Raw genomic sequence first — 22,244 nt, 5'->3', positions numbered from 1 at the left:
CATCACGTGGAGGGAAGCAATGCTGCTGAGAGAGGCAGGGGCTAGCCCCAAAGGACCGCAGCTGTCTGATTAATGAGCTTGCACTTTTCCTATAGGCGATCCTATACGCAGAGTAAGGTTTTACACTCAAATTGATGTAATCAGATCACATTTTTAGATCTGTCTCCAGCAGGTGTGCTGGGGAGGATGGCTCCAAGGGCACAAAACTAGAAACAGACCCCTCATTTAGGAAGGGACTGTCTGCTGGGATCGTCCAGAGAAAACTTAATAATGGCTTGAACCAGGGCAGTGGTGGTTGGATTGAAGGGAGGAGACAGAATGGAGACATGTTTGGGGTGTTCGAGGGGCAGGACTTACATGATGCGTCTTGGAGTAGAGAGGTGAGCAAAAGGGAAGGAACAAGAATGGTATTTAAACCTTTAGCTTGAGCCCCTGGGTGGACAGTACTGGCAACAAATGAGAAAGCATTGGCCAGAGGAGTCTGTTAGGGAGCAAGACCAGTGTGTTTTAGAAGAAAATGAGCACAAAGGCTATGGGAGAGCTGGGTGGGGGAGGCAGGAGATAGATATTTGGAAGTTTTCAGTAAATATATGGAAGTAAAAAATATGTCTCACTCAAGAAGAGGCCTGCTAAGAAATTAATGAGTTCTTTTTGGGAAGAGCCAAATGATAGCCAAGTTGGTCAGTTATAAAGTGCAAGAGGTCTAAGAGACAGTGGGCTCCCCTCCTGGATCTTCTGGGGGTGACATACCTTGGTAGGGTCGCTCCACACCCAGGGTCAGCTTCTTGGCAATTTAGACTTCAGATCCAATCACAGCAGATTCATATTCCAGCTCTATATTTGTTGGCTCCCAGACTCCTGCGAGCCGCCTTCTTTGTCTGCAAAACTGGGAGGGCTTCCTTGCAGGGACGTTATATAAATCAAAAGGAGTAACATACAGAAATCCTCTCCCATTGTGCCCAGATCACAGAAGAAGTTGGGAGAGGCAGGCAGGAGGAAAGCTAAGAGCTCACTGGCCAAGAGACCAATGATGTCCTGAAGCTGCTTGGCTTGGGAACTACGAAGAATTTAAAAATCTTCGGAATTCTCTTCCAGGAGAGAATCCAGAACCTTGCCTTCTAGTTTTCCAATCCTAGCCCCAGGGAACCCACTGGATAAACATTCACCCACACTCTTTCATACTGAGGAACTCCATACTCCAACTCATACTGAGTTGAGTATTATGGAGTTAGGGTTCCAGACGTCTCTCACGTCCTCAAAATTGAGGGGGGTAGTGGAAATCAAGAGAGATGTTAGTTTTTAAATCACAAGTATATGTTTCAAAAGATACATGATAGATTATTTTAATAAAATCTCTGGCATTCTCAAAGGAAAGTAAGTAATTTTGTTTCATTGTAAATGGGCCCTGGGTGAAGTCTTTTTAACGGTCTGTGATAAATCCGGCTGCTAGAAGACCCCCACTGGGAACCTGCTTTTACTGAACTGCTCTTGGTGTGATGCCTCTTGTTCTGGAAGGAACTGAGAAACAGCTCCTTTGGCCTTATCATCATGACAGCCCTAAGAATGTGTCCGACCACGTGATCCTTACATTATACTCACGTTATGACAGTTGTGTCCTCTCCCAAAACAATTTGTATTGATTGGCCTAAGAACTAAAAAGAATTGTACTTTTCCCTGAGTGCATTCACTCATGTAACAAAAATTTCTTGAGCTCCTTCTATGCACCAGGTGTGGTACTAGGGCCACGCCTGCGACAGGACAAAGTCCTTGCTGTTAGGTCTTGGGCGCTGAATTGTGTACTCAACCAGGCTTCCCATTTTTGCTGCTGGGAGCAACTTTCTAGGACTCTGGGGCACAGATGTTCAAGTCCCACTCACGGCTTCACTTTCTGCTCCTTTTGTTCTATCTCTTATGTGGTCTTGTTTTTGTATGTTGTAAGCTGTCAATTTTTCTTTTTCTGGGACAAATGGACAAATATGTAATGTAAATACATACATTCAACAATATACATATATTCTAATTTTTGTTGCGTTACTACAAATATATTTTGCTCTTTAAAATTTGCAAAAACTTGTTAAAAATAACAATTTATGCCATTTATATTTTATTGTGATATTATATAAAAATATAAATGTTATGCAAAGTTGTTTTACTAATTTTTCCCTTTCCACATATTTGTTTTTTTTTTCCCCCCACAGGTCATCTGCACTTAGGGACTTTTCAAGGAGATTTAGGGAGGTACTGACTGAGCAGGGTTTATGGCATTACTTAGGGATAGCTTCAAGGGTAACTGCTTGAAACTTATTAATAGGACCTAAGACTTTTTGCCCAGTGACCAGTTTTTGTTTTCGTTTTTGTTTTAATTGATAATAGAGAAGTAGGAAGAGAGAAATACAGGGTGAGGTTGTAACATTTAAAAAGATATGAATAAACGTAAAAAACATGGAAGCTTTTAACTCATAACATTCCATGTTCTTAAAACATGCCACCAGTCCTTGAGATAATCTCATTCAGAACATAGCAGATGCTCAGTAAATACTGCTGAATAAATCAAATCTATATTACAGCGCTATTACTGAACCACAGATACCTCTATATTATAAATAGTATTGTATTCATATATATATGTATTAGAAAAAGCAACCTTGCTAGGATGTCATAAAATCATAAGTAATCAAGAGATATAGTTTATTTTAATTTTTACCAACAGCAGTGATTATATTTTACATCAAAAATGACAAATTAAAAATGAAATATATCACTATCAATATAATCTAGAGATCTCCCATATTTTCATCCATTTCACAATACAGAGATCACATTTCAATTGACACTACAAGAGGTACTAGAACATCAATTATTCCTTAGGATTTTAAGAAATATGGCTTATGTACCAGGCTTAAATTGTGAACCAAAGTCTTTATCAGCTGCCTCAAAATGATTCCAGGGTAAATTTTTAAAATTTGAAATCTGAATAGCTCATAAAAGCATAATATTTATGTTATCGATAGTTAATTTATTTCCTGTTAAGTAGCTCTCAGCCTCAGTCTCCTTTGCTTCTGACTGGGGGAGTCCATCTCAAGCAGGCATAGTAAGGCAAACAGGATCATATATCTTTATTGTTTCATCCCAAGCACAATCAGCCACCTAGAAAACAAAAAGGAAGTAAGAAGCATAATTTACAAACATTCAAGGTTGGCAGCAAAAGCTGAAGTCATTGAGAGTGGAAGCAGGTCACACACTGGTAAACGTTATTTTAAATAGGAAGAAGGTATACTTTCCCTCTTAAGGATACACTTCAGAGATTGTTTCCAATTGATGGAAATTGCCTGCAAGGATTTCCTGCCTCACCACGACCTCACCACAGTCACACCTCACCCCAGAAGTACATCATCCCTATATGTCTCAAGATAAATGAAAAAATGGGGAACCGAGGCACCATGCTAGATATGGTGGAGACAGAAAGGAGATAAAGTACAGCTCTTGCCTTCACAGAATGGTTCTTTCAAGACCTGTGGTGGGAAGTGCTCTAATAGAGATTCTCAGAGGAGAGACTATCTGAATCCAAGTAGGGTGGTATCAGAAGTCTTTAGAAATGCTATGGTATTCACTCTGGCCCCCTTTAGGGGCAGACATGGGTGACAAAGACATTCAAGTCTAAAAAGTCATAAAAACATGAAGGGAGGAAAGGCCATGGTGCTCAGGAACTGGGTGTTAAAAGGTTTGTGAGTATAGCAATGTCTCAGAGCCTAAGATTAATATATAAAATCAGTTGTAGGGGCACATGGGTGGCTCAGTTAGTTAAGGCTCTGCCTTCAGCTCAGGTCATGATCCCGGAGTCCTGGGATCAACCCTGCTTCTTCCTCTCCCACTCCCCCTACTTATGCTCTCCTCCCTTCCCCCACCCCCATCAAATAAATAAATAAAGTCTTAAAAAAATAAAATCAATTGTATCAAATAACAAAGTACTTAGTAACACATTTAATAAAAGACATGCAAAACAGCCACACTAAAAACAAAAACACTGCTCAGAGAAATTGAAGAGGCCTAAATAAATGAGGAAATATGTTCAAAGGTTCAATATTGTTCCAAATTTAATTCTCCCCCACAAAATTTATAAATAATTCATGATCTCAGCAGGCTTTTTAATGAAAATGGACAAGGTGGCTTTTAAAGTTTATGTGGAAATGCCCAGGACCTAGAATAGCCTAAAGAATCTTGAAAATGAACAGCAAAAATGTACTTATACTACTACCTGATTCAAGACTAACCATAAAATTGTAGTAATCAAAACAGTGCAATGTTGGTATGAGGATATACAAGTAGATCAAGGAACAGAACAGAGTTCAGGAATAGACCCCACACTTTTCATCCAATGTACCAAAACAATTCAACAGGGAAAAGGAGGTCTTTACAACTAATAGTGCTAAAAATGGATATCCATATGGGGGAAAAAAATGATCCTCAGCCGCAACTTCACACCAGAAACAAAAAGTAATTTCAGGGGGATGAGCCATGAACCTAAATCTAAAAGCTAAAGGTATAAAGCTTTGAGAAGAAAACATAGAATATATTCTCAATCTGAAGATAGGTGAAGATTTTTTAGACAGGACACAGAAAGCATTACCCACAAAAATTTGCTAGGTGCAATTGAAAATAAAACTTTTGCTCATCAAAAGACACCATGAAGAAAATAAATAGGTAAGACACAGAATGGGAGGAAATGCTCCCAAAACCAATGCATCTAACAACATGTATCCAGAATAAAATATAAAGAACTGTAACTCAATAATGAAAAGACAATGAAATTAAAAATAGGCAAAAGCCTTTCCTAACAGACAGAAAAAGATATATGACCAATAAGCAGATAAAAAAATAAAATGTTCAACATCATTAGGCACCAGGGAAATGCAAATAAAAACCACAATACGCTACGGCCACAGACTCAGGAGAAGGGCTAAAATCAAGGGCGGACAGGGATGCCAGGCATCCCTGTAACTTGCACACGTGGCTGCTACAACCACTTTCGGAAACTGGCTGTTTCTTATGAACTTAACCATATGCCTATCTTTAAACTCAGTAATTCTACTTCTAGAGATTTATACTAGACATATGAAAATGGCTTTATGTAACAATGCATAGCAAGAATGCTCACAACAATGTCATTCACCGTAGCACAACCTGGAAACAACCAAAATCTCCCTGGACAAGAGAAGGTAACAAACTGTAATAAATTCCCACAGCGGAGTGTTACAGAGCAACGTGCAGAGGGTGCTATCAATATGCTCAACAATGGGGATGACTCTCACAGACATTACGTTGAGTGAAAGAAGCCAAAAACAAGAGTAATTTACAGGTACTTCCATCGTATATGTTTGAAAACAGTCGAAACTTAATCTAAGATTAAAACAAACAAACAAACAAACAGGGCAAAGTTTTGTCTTGTTTCTTCAGCTGGAGGTTGAGGTGGGACTAGGGGGAGGCTGGACAGAGATAGAAGAGAAGTTTGGAGGAAGAGGCAAATGTTCTAATTGTGATGGGTGTGGATTGCCCAGTGTACCTGTCTGTCAAAACACAGATCTAAGACTTGTACATTTGGATGTATATAACTGATACCTAAATCTAGTAAGAATAATAAAGACACTAATAATAATAACTGAACGGAGGTGGGACATGAGTAGAGGGATAAATAAAACAAGGATATTGATAATTGTTGAAGCTGGGTAAGGGAAGAAGTTCATTATTCTATTCTATTAACTTTTTTTTTTTTAAGATTTTATTTATTTATTTGACAGAGAGAGATCACAAGTAGATGGAGAGGCAGGCAGAGAGAGAGAGAGGGAAGCAGGATCACTGCCGAGCAGAGAACCCGATGCGGAACTTGATCCCAGGACCCTGAGATCATGACCTGAGCCGAAGGCAGCGGCTTAACCCACTGAGCCACCCAGGCGCCCCATATTCTATTAACTTTTAATATGTGTGAAATTTTTCACACTAAAAAAAAAAAATCCAAAAATGTAGACAGTGACATGAAGGATGAATTGGCATGAGAGAGCTTTTGACTGAAGTTATTTGCACTCTATTTCCCACCTGTAATGGTTAAAAAGGCTCAGAGTTTCACAGAGGAACTCATAGTCTTAGTGCACAGTCAAATTACCGGGCTGTCACCGTGTACAAGAACCACTCATATTGATCTGAACACATTAACTCCTTATCACTCACTAACAGTATTTTAGATCACAATCCACACTGAGAGAGCAGTAGAGATGTAAGTGTTAAACACCAGACTCTTTAAGATCTGATTGCTACCTACTTCTTTTGTTTCTTACTGCACCGGGCTCACACACTCAATCCATTCATGCCTCTGTGCTCTTGTCCTTTCACCGATCCCCTCCCCTGAGTCACTTCTCTTCTCCCTCCCCGCCTCTATCCCCCTCGCCTTGTTCTGCCTGGAGAGGATACCTCTCTCTGAAGAACCGGGCTAAGCATCACTCCCTCTATGAAGTCATTCACAGCACCTAGGCTATTTGGCTGTACTTATTTATTGACATGTGCGTCTTCGGCTCCTTGAAGGCACAGACCCTGTCTTGCTATAACATAGTAATGACACAATAAATATTAGCTCAAAGACTGTATTTTGCAGACTAAGACTGCAGACAATAACGGTTTCTCATGTTCATACTGAAGTAGCAGAGCTGGAGCCAGAACCAGAATCCGTTGAGTCTGTCCACCAGAAAAAAGTGCCTCATAAGAGGCAAACTAACATTCATTATCTGCCTAATCCTGCCATTGAAAGTGTTTATATCATGGGACACAAAGATTATATTAATTTACCCCTGTCTCATCTGTGTATATTTTTTTCAAGTGCTAGACCTTTCCATATGTTATTTACTCAGGACTTATTTACTCAGAACTTAAATAACTAACAAGTATCAAGGCCACTGATTCAACAAATGTTCAAAATCTATGAATTAATTGGTAAAACCAAGAAGACCTCAAACTGCAATGATATGTAATTATGAATAGTTGATTCAAATTAATGCAAATAGTATTTTTTCATTAACTCACTAACTAAACTCTGGCTAGTGCCACAAGTTTAAAAAAGCTCATGATAAAAAAAAATAATAATAATAAGGTAAGAAGTAAAGCGCTCTACTAAACTAATAGAGAGGTGCCAGACTCTCCAAGAGAGGCACAGTGGACTTCCTGGTAAGGAAAGATGGTGGTTTGGTTCCTCGCAGTGGTGGGCAGGGTTCCATGGCCTCTGCAGGTTCTGCTTCCCACTTAATTCTGTGGCTGAGAGTAAACACAAGGCTCTATCTTAATGTCCCCTACTACCCATCTGAGGCCAGTCTGAAAGACATTAAAAAAAAAAAAAGACTTTAAAAATAAACATCAACAAAAAGACTGAAAGAGAAGCACAGTGAATGACATGAAAATAAACAGTCTCCTTTAGAGGATGAGACAGACTCATTCTTCAGCTGGTCAAACAAAGGGAGGAATCTTTCCTAGCTCCTCTCCTACTTCTTCACAACAAAAGCCATCTTTCTGTCCCATCTGCAGGAATACACTCCTAGCTACGAAGACTCCTTCAAGGCCAGGCTCGGGATCGAGAAGGAGAAGAGATAATAGAGTGTCTCCTTTCTCATCTATGGAAGATCCTCTTTCTCAGTTTCAGTCTCCGACACAGGGACTCACTTCTTTGCCCATGACCTTGCTGTCAGGAAAAACTAAAAGACTGCCATCAGCAAAAAGACTGCTGGGTGTTGTGTCAGTGAAATGCTGGCACTGTCCTAGGGCCCCACAGGGTTACCTCATTCTGTGGGGGTCTATGCCTTTCCCTGTCTTTGACCGGATTATTTTACAACTCTGTAAGTTATAGAAAACTGATAGTAATCAAATGATTCTCACCCATTAAAGTTGCAAACGAATGTCATCCTGTTGAGATGCAACTGATGCTTCCCCTTGTCCCCTAGAAATCATTCCAAATATTACATTTTATTGCCCTGTGGCTATTGCCCAGTTCTGCCCCTATGAGGTAAGTTCATTTCAGCCTTCAGGGATTGTCTGTTTCTGTCTTTTCTTTGGTTCCTCGGAACTAGTTGTAAAATCTTTCATGAGTTACATAAATCCTGGATTTATGTTCATTTATGTTGATGACACACTTATGTGAGAGTCATGATCGCTATTTTGAAAATCATCTTTTAACATGGCTCCATCCAGGGATATAGCTTATTTGCTTCAACAGGGAAATCAGTATTTCTGTGGAACAAAATAACCCTTGCTTCTCACAGGAGATGACACAGTAACAGAAAAGCCATTTCATTTAAAAGAACAAACATGAAATGGAGAGAATGGGCAGATAATTATACTAGGAAAGAAAGCGAAGAATAATTGCTAAAATTGGGCATGAAATTGAGCTCTACATCTCCTGGCAGCAAAGGTTAAAAAAAAAAAAAAAAAAAAAAAGCAAACAATAATGTAAGAAATGCAAATATCACAATCAGTTTACCAGTTCATCAGAAGAGATCAAGTTTTTCCTAGCACATCCCTGGTTATAAAAGAAATATATAATATGCTTCCATTATAAAAGTCATTCAGTGCTAAAAGAGTGGTTTTACAAGAGATAAAAAGTCATTCTTCATATGACTGTTTTTAAAATAAACGTCTCAAAATATAGTAGGAGTCAAATATTCTTGAGGGAGAATTCTCTTCCTTTCTTGAGGAGAAAGAAGAGTTTCATTTGCAATTAATATAATAGGAAATATCTTATGCCATAGTTTCACATTTATTTGAAATAAAAGTTTCAAATCTGGTGTGCCAATGTGTGGTAGAAGGTAGTGAATTGGGGGGAGGACTCAGGAAAAAAAAAAAACATGACTGAACCATCTCCAGAGAACAACAGTAGCCCTTCCCGAAGCATTCCTGCCCCCAAAGCTTGTGTAGCTTCCTGATCCTGTTCTGTGTGAGGTAGTAGCCAGAATTTCTACATAAAACATATAAGAAAATTTTATTAATCATGTAAGCTGTGTAAGTTATGGTTAAAACCAATGGTTGATTTATTTTTTTATTTGATATTCACACCCTGCTGAGTTCTAAATGGGCTTAAGTGGTTTATAGATTAATGCACAGGGCCAAATAAATACAGATTCAGGGGAAAATATCTGCCTTAAAGGGAACAAATGGAGCAAAAGCTTTCAGGCATCAGAGCTGAGCGCATCACAACACTTTGAGAATAAATCAGGCTCTGGGCTTTATGGTAACTAGGGAGAAAATGAGAGCATACGGGGTAATATGGTTTCTGTTCTCTAACAACATGCACATATGGATGTAAACATTTTTGTGTAATTAAACCTGAATAGGATTTTCAGCAATTACACATCTTGGTTAAACCTGTATTCTCATGTTTTGTATAGTAAACCTTTAGTAAATACTGTTGAATGAATGAATGAGTGAGTGAGTGAGTGAATCCAGGTATGAGTAGTGGTTTTCCTCCTCCAAAGATTTTTCTGGAGTAGGGTCTCACCCATGGTAAGGAGCACCTGGTCAGGTGTGAGTCAGAGATCTAGGTGAGGGCAACAAGTTGTACGGGAATGGGTAATATATGGGAATGTGGAATATATGGGATTGTTGAGCGTCATGAATGTTATTTAAAGAGATTTCACAGGGAGCCTTCTTTTATATCCCAGAAGCTTTTAGTCCAATATTCTTCTGCACTACAAAGCTATCTGAAACATAATTCATATATATAATGCATATTCATATATATAATGCATATTCATCCATTTATTTAACAAATATTTATCGAGTATGTCTTCTGTGAGAAGCATGCGGGTAGGGAAGACACTACAGTAGTAAACAAGATGGTCCTGGTGTCTGGCCCCACAGATCTAGAGTCCAGCAAAGAGATGGATAAATAGACAGCTACAAGGCAGAGAAATATGGACAATGACTAAAGAATTATAAGGTCCAAAGAAGGAGGGGGTCACTATAACCAAATGTGAGGAAAGTGGATATACTCAGGAAGAAATATCATCTAACCTGTGGCTTAGAGGAGAAGGATGCCTTGGCCAGACAGCATTTGGTGTTGCTATTGGTTGGTGGGGCAGGGAGGGGTGGGACAGACACTGGAGAGAAGGAAAGTGCTCTAGGCAGTAGAATAAATAAGAATAAACAAAGACCTGAAAGTTCTAGCTTTAAAACAACTAAATTGCACTATAACTCCTCAGGTGAAACCCTTAATCTTTGGAGACAGGCTTTTTCTCTGACTCGTGCCTAACTCCCATCTAGGGTTTCTTGAGGGCTGGCTACCATGGCCTACCTTGTTTGACCCTATCCCCTGACTGTGACTGTGCACGTGGATACCACAGAGCAGGACTCTCCAGGCTCTACTTCTTCTACCCAAGGATATTCAAGTGGAAAATGTATTCCATAACCTGCAAGCCGCCGCTGTAGTACATGTCATTCCTATGCTCTCTGAATTTCCTTTCATCTCACATCAAAATGCAAATCTTTTCATTAAAACTCAGAATTAAAGTTATCAACATTATAGGAAAAATGGTTTGTCAAAATATTACGTTTCTTATAAATCTTGACAGAATCTCGTTACTATTTTTGAAATCTATCTTCTATCGTGAACAACAACTAATAGGATAAAATTCCATATAAGTTCAATTTTTAGTTATTTCATTTTCACTTTTAATAGCAAAACAAACATTCCCGTTTTAAGAAAAAGTACACTAATTAGAAATATGAATTTCTCGCTATGTCAATTCTTTAAAAAATATAATGAATGTTTCTTGAAAAATGGAATAGAAATTTCCTATCACTCTCAATTTTGGGGACAATTGCTTTTGCCCTTGGGAAATTTGTTCAATTTACTGTAATTATCTGTAAGACATACGGCCTTTTTAGTAAAATGAACAAGAGGAACAGGCAGAAGGATGAAGTGAGAATGAAAGAAGTCCCTAACAATCAACTCTAAATTTGGAAAAGGCAGCCCAGTTATTATGTTGCAGTGTATTAAATTATGGGCTAAAGCAAGAACAAGTTTTACCTATTCAACCAACTTCCAGGAGGAAGTGACTATAAGGAACATGGCTTATTATGTTAATGATTATGGAGTTTGGAGTAAAAGTAAGGAAAGAGTTGACTGATATACTAAACATCCTTTTCATTCATTCATTCATTCATTCATCCATTTATCCAATACTTATTGAGTACATATCTATCAGGTAGTTTGCATTAATCTACTCTCTATCTCCTGGCACAGAGCTGGCACTCAAATATTTACTAAAGCAAAAAATAAATGGAGAGAAGGAAGAGAAGAACTTGTACTGGACTCTAAAAGGCAGAAATACTTTGTCCAGGCAGAAGTGGGGAAGAGTGAAGGAAACAGCGGCAAACACATGCAGATGACAAACAACAAAATATAATTGGTGTGCAACAGAGGGATTACATGGGATGGTGGGAAATAAAATTAGAAAGCAATACAGATTATAGTGAATCTTAAAAGCAACATTAAAAATTCAGACTCAAGGCACCTGGGTGGCTCAGTCAATCATCTGATTCTTGATTTTGGCTCAGATTGTGATCTTGGGGACCTAGGATTGAGTCCCACCTCTGGCTACCTGCTCAGCAGGGAGTCCACTTGGGATTCTCTCCTTCTACTTCTGCTCCTCCTGCTTATTCTCTCTCAAATAAATTAATTTTTTAAAAGTCCCTTATTGAAATACAAATCAAAACCACAATGAGATACCACCTCACACCAGTCAGAATGGCTAAAATTAACAAGTCAGGAAACGACAGATGCTGGTGAGGATGTGGAGAAAGGGGAACCCTCCTACACTGTTGGTGGGAATGCAAGCTGGTGCAGCCACTCTGGAAAACAGCATGGAAGTTCCTCAAAAAGTTGAAAATAGAGCTACCCTTTGACCCAGCAATCGCACTACTGGGTATGTATCTTAAATCTTAAATAAATCCGAAGGGGCATGTGCACCCGAATGTTTATAGCAGCAATGCCCACAACAGCCAAACTATGGAAAGAACATAGATGTCCATCAACAGATGAATGGATAAAGAAGAAGTGGTATATATATACAATGGAATACTATGCAGCCATCAAAAGAAATGAAATCTTGCCATTTGCAACGACATGGATGGAACTAGAGGGTATGATGCTGAGCGAAATAAGTCAATCAGAGAAAGACAATTATCATATGATCTCCCTGATATAAAGAATTTGAGAGGCAACGTGGGGGGTTTGAGGGGTAAGGAAAGAAAAAATTTTCCCTCCCTCTCAGGAGGGAGACAAACCATAAGAGACTCTTAATTTCACAAAACAAACTGAGGGTTGCTGGAGGAAGAGGGTTAGGGAGAGGGTGGTTGGGTTATGGACATTGGTGAGGGTATGTGGTATGGTGAGTGCTGTGAAGTGCGTAAGCCTAACAATTCATAGACCTGTACCCCTGGGGCTAATAATACATTATATGTTAATAAAAATAATTTAAAAAGTTTTTAAAAGTCCCTTATTAAAGACACATAATTTCTTTATCTAGAATTCTGCATATTAAAAATTATTTTTCATCTGTTTATCACAAAAAATACATACACAGTTGTTGCCATGCAAATGTAATTGTTCCTGTTTTATTTTCTAACCTGATTACTGACATCTACATGGTATTCATTTTTGCACATTTATTTTTACTGATCTTATTGAACTCAGAATTTTTAATAGGTTTAAAGCTGATTTTCTGGTTTATAACACTGACAATCATATGGAGTTGATAGGAATACCTTTGTTAGTATTTCTACCTTTTAAAGATATTTATGTATCATTTTATTTTCTTCTATTACTAATTGGCTATGCCTTTTAGAACCATGTTGATTATCCTAGTAAAGATGGTAACTCTCATCTTGTTCCTACCTTTAATGAAGCCACTGATAGATTTCAGGTCAAGGACTAACAAAATTAGATTTGTATTGTGGAAAGCTCTCCCCAGAAGCAGTGCTGAGAATGAGTGGAATGATGAAGAGGGTTTAGAGAACAATTAGGAGACTACTGCAGCAACCATGGCAGAGATGCTAATAAATGCTTATCTAAGGCAGGGGAACTAGAAGGCAATGGTCCAGATTTCAGAGATACTGGTGAGGAGAAATTTATAAACTTGAGGCCCACTTGAATTTAGGAGACAAGCAAACTAGGATGACTCCTCAGGTCTGGTCCATCATACAATCAATTGAGCAGTTAGGAATACTGGAGGAAAAATAAGACATCTATTGCAACCACACAGTAAATGCAACTGGATAAATGGGACAAGGATTACTAGCATATAATTAAATGAATTGGATATTAAAGGATGTCTACTTCTGAATGGATGGTAAGGAAGAAACTTGGAGCTGAAGACATTGGCAAAGTGGTAAAGAAGATGAGGTTAGTATAGTTAGCATTAAAGCAATAGGATGAGAAGATTTTTCCAGAACAAATCTAAATTCTATAGTTAAGGAAGAAGGAAGTCTGGGAAAAGGCTAACTTAGTTTTCAGGAGTTTTCTGGTGACTTTCTGGGCTTGACTTCAATTGAATGATAAAAGGGAGACAGATACAAGGGTGTAAAAAGAGAATGTTGATTCTGAGAGAGTAAAAACAACAGGTAAACCTACTAACTCTTGGTGTCTAATAGTGGAAGAAAAGCCAAGTTTGCTGGTAGGGAGATAGGACAATGAGGTCAAGTGAGTTTTGAAAATAGAGAACAGAACTTGCTGAATATCTAAAGCACAGTGTACATCTGAGGAAGCAAAGACCTAGGTAAGGAAGCCAGTGATCAGGAACCCACTAGAAAGGGGAGAAACAGAGATAGAACATAAATATTGCAAGGTGACAGAGATGGAAGAAAATATTCATCCTTGTCTATTTTCACAATGAAGTAGCAAGTGAGGTTATGTGTCCAGAGTGTTAATGATATTGTGGGAGGCTGAGAAAAGATGGTATGAAGAATGGGCTAGAAAATCAAAATGAATTCAAACGTAAGTTGAGTAGGACCAAGAGCCCAGATGAAATTTTTGTGAAAAATTAATTTGTAGTGTGCCAAATCAGCACTTTTGCTTGGTTTCTAAGAAGTAATGACAATAAGAAAGTGGGTGATTCAGGATTGGGAGCTGAGGCAGCAGAGACTAAGAAGTCAGTAATTCTGGAAGCTCTCACTGCAAGGGTTGTCCATGAAGCACAGCAGGCAATAGGTTAACACATCCGCCTTCAGGACGCACCAAGGTCCTACCAATCTGGGCCTAGCTGGGGGAAAACAGGCCCTTGTTATATAATTTTCAGCTAAAAATCACACAATTCTAAAAGCATTGATGAGGAAACAACAGAGACCAATGTCTGAGGACACTGGATGCTTCTGGCACATGTTCTTTTCAGCTCTAGCTAGTCCGTGACAGATGCAGAAAATATCACCTCATGTAAAAGGTGAAAAGGATTTAGTTATCTTAACTAATAATAATATTGGTCTTCTTTTAAAATTGAATTTTCCAACTTTATACTGCAAAACATTTTTCTCCACTGTCAACCCATAAAGCTGGTATCTAAGACTGTGGGAACAGAGATTTGAATCAAAACATGAGCTGAATTTTAAAATAATGCCTAATTTTTAAAAATTTCCTTTTAGGGGCACCTGGGTGGCTCAGTGGGTTAAGCGTCTGCCTTCGGCTCAGGTCATGATCCCAGGGTCCTGGGATTGAGCCCCGATCCAGGCTCTCTGCTCAGCAGGGAGTCTGCTTCCTCCTCTCTCTCTCTCTCTGTCTGCCTCTCTGCCTACTTGTGATCTCTCTCTGTCAAATAAATAAATAAAATCTTTAAAAAACATTTTTCTTTTTAAACTTATTTTTTTAATTAATATTAACTAACATATAACATTACATTAGTTTTAGGTGTATAACATAATGTTTCAATTACATATATATTGTTAACATTTTTTTCTACTAAAATGTCAACAAAGTCAAAGATACTTTTAAAAACACATCTGTGGAACTGGTTTAAATCAAAGCCAAATCTAAGCATCTTCCATTGAAACAAAATGAAAATATACAAAATTTTTTTGCCCTATTTAAAAAAAAAATCTTTATAGTGCATACATGTTCCTATCATGGATAGTCTAGGATACTCATGCATTAAAGATTATATTTACCAAGAATTTTAGGAGTCCCAGAAGATAGATTTACATATGTAATACAACCACAACTATAAAAAATATGCATATATATGGGAAACTACTGGAAGAATAGTTACTTTTAGGAAGGTTCGGGGGGCAAGATGTGGAAGGAAGCATGAGAGAACTTTCTGGGATTTGGTAGGGTTCTATATCTTAACCTGAATGGTGGTTACTCAGGTGTGGTCATTTCTTGATAACTTATTGAGCTGCTCACTTTAAAAATATGTATTTTCCAACGAGGATGTTACACTTCAAATAAAAATTTCTAAAAAAAAGACTGAAAAGAAACATATTAATGTGGTATAACAGAGATTCTTTCTGAAGTGGCAGGACCATGGGTAATCTTTTCTCTTTCTTCTGAATGTAATTTCCCAATTTCATCATGAGAAAAAAAGATCAACTTTATTACACACACAGAGATTCTATTTCAGAATGAACTACTAGTCTACTTTAAAAGAGTTTAAAAGAGAAATAACTGTCTCTCAAAAGGCATGTGTAACAATATGTAAACCTATATCCAGATTATAAATACTAAATTAAATATCAGTGAGCATTCAAAGGAGTAGAGTTGATACTGCAGAACACAAAGTCAGGAATTCTGAAAATATATTCATACAGAAAATCCCAATTATACAAATGGGTATATTATAGGCCCAGAATCATATGCCAAAAACAGGAAAATGGTATCTGATTTAGAAATAATAAGAACAAGAGAGAAAAGAGAAAATGCCAGGGCTGTACAAATCATGATCAGAGGGAAAAAATCAAAGAAATATTTTCTGAACTGAAAGGTAACTTCAGCCTGGTTAACAAGAGAGGGGATAGAGCATTTCTCAGCAATTATCCTCAAAGAATGACCCTAGATACTTATTTGTCAAGTTTTAAACCTTTAAAGACAAGATCTTACGTCTGTCAAGAAGAAAGGAGGTATAAGAATGCTTTCGGATCTCATTTTTCAGATCTCTAAGAAAGAAGAAGCTAAAAAGAAAAAAGGAATTATAAATATAAGAACTCAGATAAATCTCTTTTAAGATAGAGGATATATTAAGACACAAAGACCTAAAGTAACACCAGCAAAATCCAACAGCTGTTAAGATCACAAGAGACAACAAGTTTTTGAAAACAGATGGAAAGGTACTTTCTCAAAGGTGAGAGGAAGATACTTTCTAAGATAATAAAGTATGGACAAAGGGTGAAATCAAAATGTAATCAGCAAACTTAACTATTGTGAAACTAAAGGATAAATATGTCAAAAATAACTTAAACTACAAACTATACCAACAAAAGGTTAATGTGACAAATTTTAAATGGTTACAAATTCTTTGCAGCTACTCCCATCAAGAAGTGCAGTCTATTTTTCTTACTCTTTGAATCTGAGTTGGCCTCATGACTTACTTTGCCACAGACGGACTGCTGCGTGAATTTCTAAGTCGAGTACTGGAGATGCAGGGCAGCTTTTACTCTTGCCCTGTTGGAAACCTATAACGGCTAAGTAAAGGAGCCTGGGCCCATCTGGAGAGACACATGACTCAAGATGACAACCAGCAATGCACCCTGGACACATGAGGCCTTCTTAGACCACCCAGCTCTAGTTAAGTCACTAGATGACTGGAGTCACATGAAGGACCCCAGGGGAGACCAAGAGAACTGCTTGGCTGAGCCCAGCACTAATTGCTGACTCACAGAATGGAAGGCAAAGAAAATTGATGTTTAAGCCATTAAGTTGTAGAAGAGTTTGTTCAGAATAGATAACAGAGATAAAGTAAGTGAGAGAAAAATAGGGACACGCATCAAAAACTTGATCTCTTGTATCTCCCTACAAAGGAGTTTAATGCTACTTGGCAAAAACATAATACTGCAAACAATACAAATGTTGTGTTAAAATGTGTTCATCATACTAGATAGGCAAAGATAGTGGTTGAGGTCATCATCCTTGTTTAATAAAAAGAACAAGGTGGTGTCTGGGGGTTCAGTCGGTTAAGTGTCTGCCTTGGGCTCAGGTCATCATTCCAGGTTCCTGGGATCAAGCCCCACACTGGGGTCCCTGCTTAATGGGGGGTTCTGCTTCTCCCTTGCCATCTGCCTCTCCTCCCTACTTGTGTTCTCTCACTCTCTCTCTTTCAAATAAATAAAAAACTTTAAAAAAAGGAAAAAAGAAATTTTTTAAAGATAAATTTATAGGGAGAAGAACAGACAAAATTGCAACTGAAAATATTATGTGAAAAATAACAAGAACCTAGATCTTGGGAGTTAGAAAAGTCTCTTCTTTGGGGGTGCCTGGGTGGCTCAGTTGGTTGAGTAGCTGCCTTCAGTTCAGGTCATAATCCCAGGGTCTTGCGACCAAGTCCTGCATCTGGCTCCTTATTCAGTAGGGAGCCTGCTTCTCCCTCTGCCTGCTCTGCCTGCCACGCCCCCTGCTTCTGATCGCTTGCACGCACACACTCTCTCTCTCTCTGACAAATAAATCTTTAAGAGAAAAAGAAAAAAAGAAAGAAAAGCCTTTTCTTTGAATCCCAAATCCAACAGGTTATAAAATCTGGACCTTTTAGTCCAGATTTTTTAAAGTAAGTTTTTTTAAAGTCTCTCACATATCTACCACATTTACTCTGCCTTCTAATTTGGAGGTTCAGGCTATTTACATTTTTCCTTTCTTTTCCCTTTCATTTCTTTTCTTTCTCTTCTCTCTCCTTTTCTTTCCTTCATCAAGCTCTACACCCAACATGGGGCTTGAATTCATGACCCTAATACCGAGTCACATGCTCTACCGACTGAGCCAGCCAGGCACTCCTAGACCATTTATATTTAATGTAATTGTTGAAATAGTTTGATTTAAAGGCTTCTCACATATAAGATCGTGTCCTTGGCAAAGAGAGATTAACTTTACTTCTTCTTTTCCAATTTAGGTGCTTTTCATTTCTTTTGAATGACTGCTCTAAAACTTCCAATATTATGTTTAATAGAAATGATGGAAGCAAGCACCTTGTCTTATTCATGATCTTAGAGGAAAAGCTTTCAGTTTTTCACCACTGATGATGATGTTGGCTATAGATTTTTCTAGATGGGTTTTATTATGTTGAGGTAGTTATTTTTTATAATTATCTTCATGATTGATTTAATAGTTATAGCTCTATTTTTAAAACTTCTTAAATGTTAACTTAGGGTTTACAAAAAAACACCTTGAATTTATCACAAACTACCTTCAAATACCGTATCACTTCACATATAGTAATAACTTCATAATAGAGTACTTCCAATTTTCCCCTCATTTTATTATTGTCATACATTTTACTTTTGTATATACTATGAACTCTACAACATACTGTAAGCAAATATATTGCATACAATACTATTTTTGCTTTAGGCAAAAATTTTCAGAATGAAAAAATTAAGTTAAAAAGTGTCTTGTATATTTACTTCATTTTTGCTATTTCCAATTACTTTATTATTTTTTTCTTTCCTTCCTCCCTTCCTTTCCTTTTTCTTTTCATTTTGGTCTGCGTGTATTTCTTCTGACATTTCTTGTAGCACAGATATGCTCTCAGCTTTTACTTGTCTGAAGTTTACTTATTTCCTCTTTTTTAAAATGATTTTATTTATTTGTGAGAAAGAGAGCAAAGCATGTGAGAGAGAGCATATGCAGTGGGAAGTGCAGAGGAAGAGGGAGAAGCAGACTCCCCACTGAGCAGGGAGCCTGACAGGGGGCTGGATCCCAGGACCCTGGGATCATGACCTGAGCCAAGAGCAGACACTTAAGCAACTGAGCCACGAAGAAGCCCCCTTTATTTCCTCTTCATATTCAAAAGATTTGTCTTTATATTCTTCATTTAGTACTTTAAAAAGACATTCCTCTGTCTTGTGGCTTGCATAGTTTCTGATAAGAAATCTTCTATAATTTTTATCTAGATGCTTCTGGGTGGTGTTTCTTTTTTCTCTCTGCCTTTAGTATTTTCTTTTTAATCTTTGGTTTCCAGCAGTCTGCATATGGGTCTGCCTTGATGTGTCAGTTTTTTGTTTAAATCCTGCTTATTAGGGTTCTCTAGGATTCTCAAACCTGTGATTTGACTTTCATTATTTTTGGAAAATTCTCTTTTAAATATTTCGTCTTTCCTATTTGCACTCTCTTCTTCAGGACTCCAATTACATATACATTAAGAACACCTGATATTATTCCACAGATGCTACATGCTCTGTTCTCCTGTATTTCCCTCATTCTTGTTTTCTCCTATTTTTTCAGCTTGAGTAGTTTCTAGTGACCTATCTCTAACTTCACTGATGAGTCCTCTGATGGGCATATTGAAGGACTGCATCTCTGACACTGTACTTTTAAAAAATTACTATTTTCATTTGACTCTTTCTTATATTTCTATCTCCCAGATGAAATCCCTCATGTATTCACACATGTCCACCTTTTCTACTTGATCCCATGTGTATGGAGCTGTGTCTTCTGCCTGTGCTCTGCCAAAAGTAAAACAGAGCTGGCATCCCATCTCTCCTTGGAAGGGGGCCTCTGTCCTCCTTGGATTGGGGGCTACATGTTTGCCCTACTATCTCAGCTTTCTAATGGGTTTGCAGAAAGCCTGATTTTGTAGTTTATCTGACTTTCTCTTATTTTTACAGTGGGAATAATGCTTTTTCACCTTCTTACATTTTAGGGAAATTAGAATGCCCATTCCTTTATTTAAAAAACATCTTCACTGAGATGTAATTTAAATACCATAAAATTCACCCATTTTAAGTGTAAAATTCAGTGATTTTTTAGGATCTTTACAGGGCTGTTCAGCTACCACCATAATCCAGTTTTAGAACATTTCTATCACTCCCAAAAGATCCATCTGCAAATAATCCCCATCCTCATCCCCTACTCCAGATAACCACTAATCTCCTTTCTATCTCTATAGACTTGCCTTTTTCTGGACACTTTATATAAATGAAATTATACATTACACAGTCTTTGCATCTAGTGTCTTTCATTAGCATAATGCTCTGGACATTCATCCATGTTGTAGCATGTACCAAACTGTTCCTTTTTATTCTGAACAGTATTCCATTGTATTGCTACACCACATTTTCTTATCCATTCAGCAGCTGACTGACATTTGGATTGCTCTCACTTTCTGGCTATGAACATTCATGTCCAAGTCTTTGTGTCGATCTATATTTTCACTTCTTTTGGTTAGATATCTACAAGTGTAATTGCTCAGATGTATGGTAAATTTACTTTAACTTTTTAAGAAACTGTCAAACTGTTCCAAAGTGACTGCAACATTTTACATTTCCATCAGCAATACATGGGAATGTCTCCTTTCTTGAACCACTTTCTTCTTTGAACTTTAAAGATACTATATATACTTCAGTAGTTCTTCTTTTACCTCCCTGACTATTCCTTCTCAACCCACTTTGCTGGATTCTCTTCTTTCAGACTTCTAGAGTTTCTTCTGTGCCTCTTCCTCACTTATATCCTCTCTAGATAATTTTAATCTGTGCCCCAAATTTTAAGATCTTTTTTATGCCAAAACTCCCAAATTTGTATCTGTTACCCTAAACTCTTGCCTGAGGTGGATAAGCGTAAATATGTTTACCTAGCATCTCCATTTGAATGTCTAACAGGAGACCTCTCCAACATAACTCTTGATAGTTCCCTATCCCAAATTATCTCCTCTTCCCTATCTCAGTAAATTAAACCATTGCCCATCTGGTTTCCTAGAACCAAATCTTAGGAGTAATCAAAGATTTTTTTTTTTTCTGTCATAGCCCATTTCTAACCCATCAGCAAATCCTACTCACTATCTCCAAAGCAAACCATGTAAAATTTCCAGTAATCTTATATGGTTCAATCTAATATATTATGAATCTTTCCATCTCAACATTTCTTAGATTTTAAGTCACCATTATCTTTTTTTAAAAAATATTTTATTTATTTATTTGAGAGAGAGAGAGAGAGAGAGAGCACAAGCAGAGTGACTGGCAGAGGGAGAGGGAGAAGCAGGCTCCTGGCTGAGCAGGAAGCCCAGTGCGGAGCTCAATCCCAGGACCCTGGGACCATGATGTGAGCCATAGGCAGATGCTTAACCAACTGAGCCACCCAGGCGTCCTTTAAGTCACCATTATCTTTTGCCTGGATTATTTCAAGAGACTCTAAGTTGCCCTCCCAGCTTTCAATCTTACCTGTCCTCTATTCTGCCTCAACAGACAGAAGGATTTTTTTTTTTTTTTCTTTAAGTAGGCTCCATCTCCATCATGGAGCCCAATGCAGGGCTTGAACTCACAACACTGAGATCAAGACCTGTGCTGAGATCAAAAGTTGGATGCTTAAGTGAGCCACCCAGGTGCCCCCAGAATGATCTTTTAAAAAAGCACAGATCACTGGACAGCCACATGTAAAAGAATGAAACTGGATCACTATCTTATCCCATAAATAAAAATTAACTCGGCATAGATTAAAGACCTGAATGTAAGACTTGAAACCATAACACTCCAAGAAGAAAACACAGGTGGTAAGCTCCTTGACATGAATCTTGGCAGTAAGTTTTTGGACCTGACTCCAAAACCAAAGACAAGGGCAACTACATCAAACTAAAAAGCTTCCGTACAGTAAAGTAATAATCAACAAAATGAAAAGACTGAATGGGAGAAAATATGTGCCAATCAGATATGATAAGGGGCTAACATCCAAAATACATAATGAATTTATACAACTCATTAGCAAAAACACACACAATCCAATTAAAAAATAGGCAGAAGCTTTGAACAGACATTCTTCTGAAGAAGAAATACAGATGGCCAACATGAAAAATGCTCAACATTGCTAATCATCAGGGAAATGCAAATCAAAACCACAATTAGATATCACCCCACACCTGTTAGAATGGCAATCATCAAAAAGACAAGAAATAATAAGTGTTGGCAATTATATAGAGAAAGGGAACTCTTTTAAACTACTGGTGGGAATGTACACTGGTGTAGCTGCTATAGAAAACAGTATGGAGGCTCCTTAAAAAATTAAAAATAGAACTACCATATAATCCAGCAATTTTACT

General features: G+C 37.8%; 1 protein-coding gene across 1 annotated transcript in view; it reads right to left on the bottom strand.

Annotated features, from left to right (window-relative positions):
* Positions 1 to 2,656: 2,656 nt before the first annotated feature.
* The window catches only part of PEX7 (peroxisomal biogenesis factor 7), a 94,342-nt gene continuing 74,754 nt past the window's right edge, over positions 2,657 to 22,244 (bottom strand). Inside the window, exon 10 of the mRNA XM_047734732.1 lies at positions 2,657 to 3,147. Within this exon, the coding sequence (XP_047590688.1) occupies positions 3,079 to 3,147 (69 nt within the window). The 3' untranslated portion in view covers positions 2,657 to 3,078. The remainder of the gene's footprint in view (positions 3,148 to 22,244) is intronic.

Source organism: Lutra lutra, chromosome 6 (genome assembly GCF_902655055.1).
Source record: "Lutra lutra chromosome 6, mLutLut1.2, whole genome shotgun sequence".
NCBI classification, from domain to species: domain Eukaryota; kingdom Metazoa; phylum Chordata; class Mammalia; order Carnivora; family Mustelidae; genus Lutra; species Lutra lutra.
This window is presented reverse-complemented; position numbering and strand designations above follow the sequence as displayed.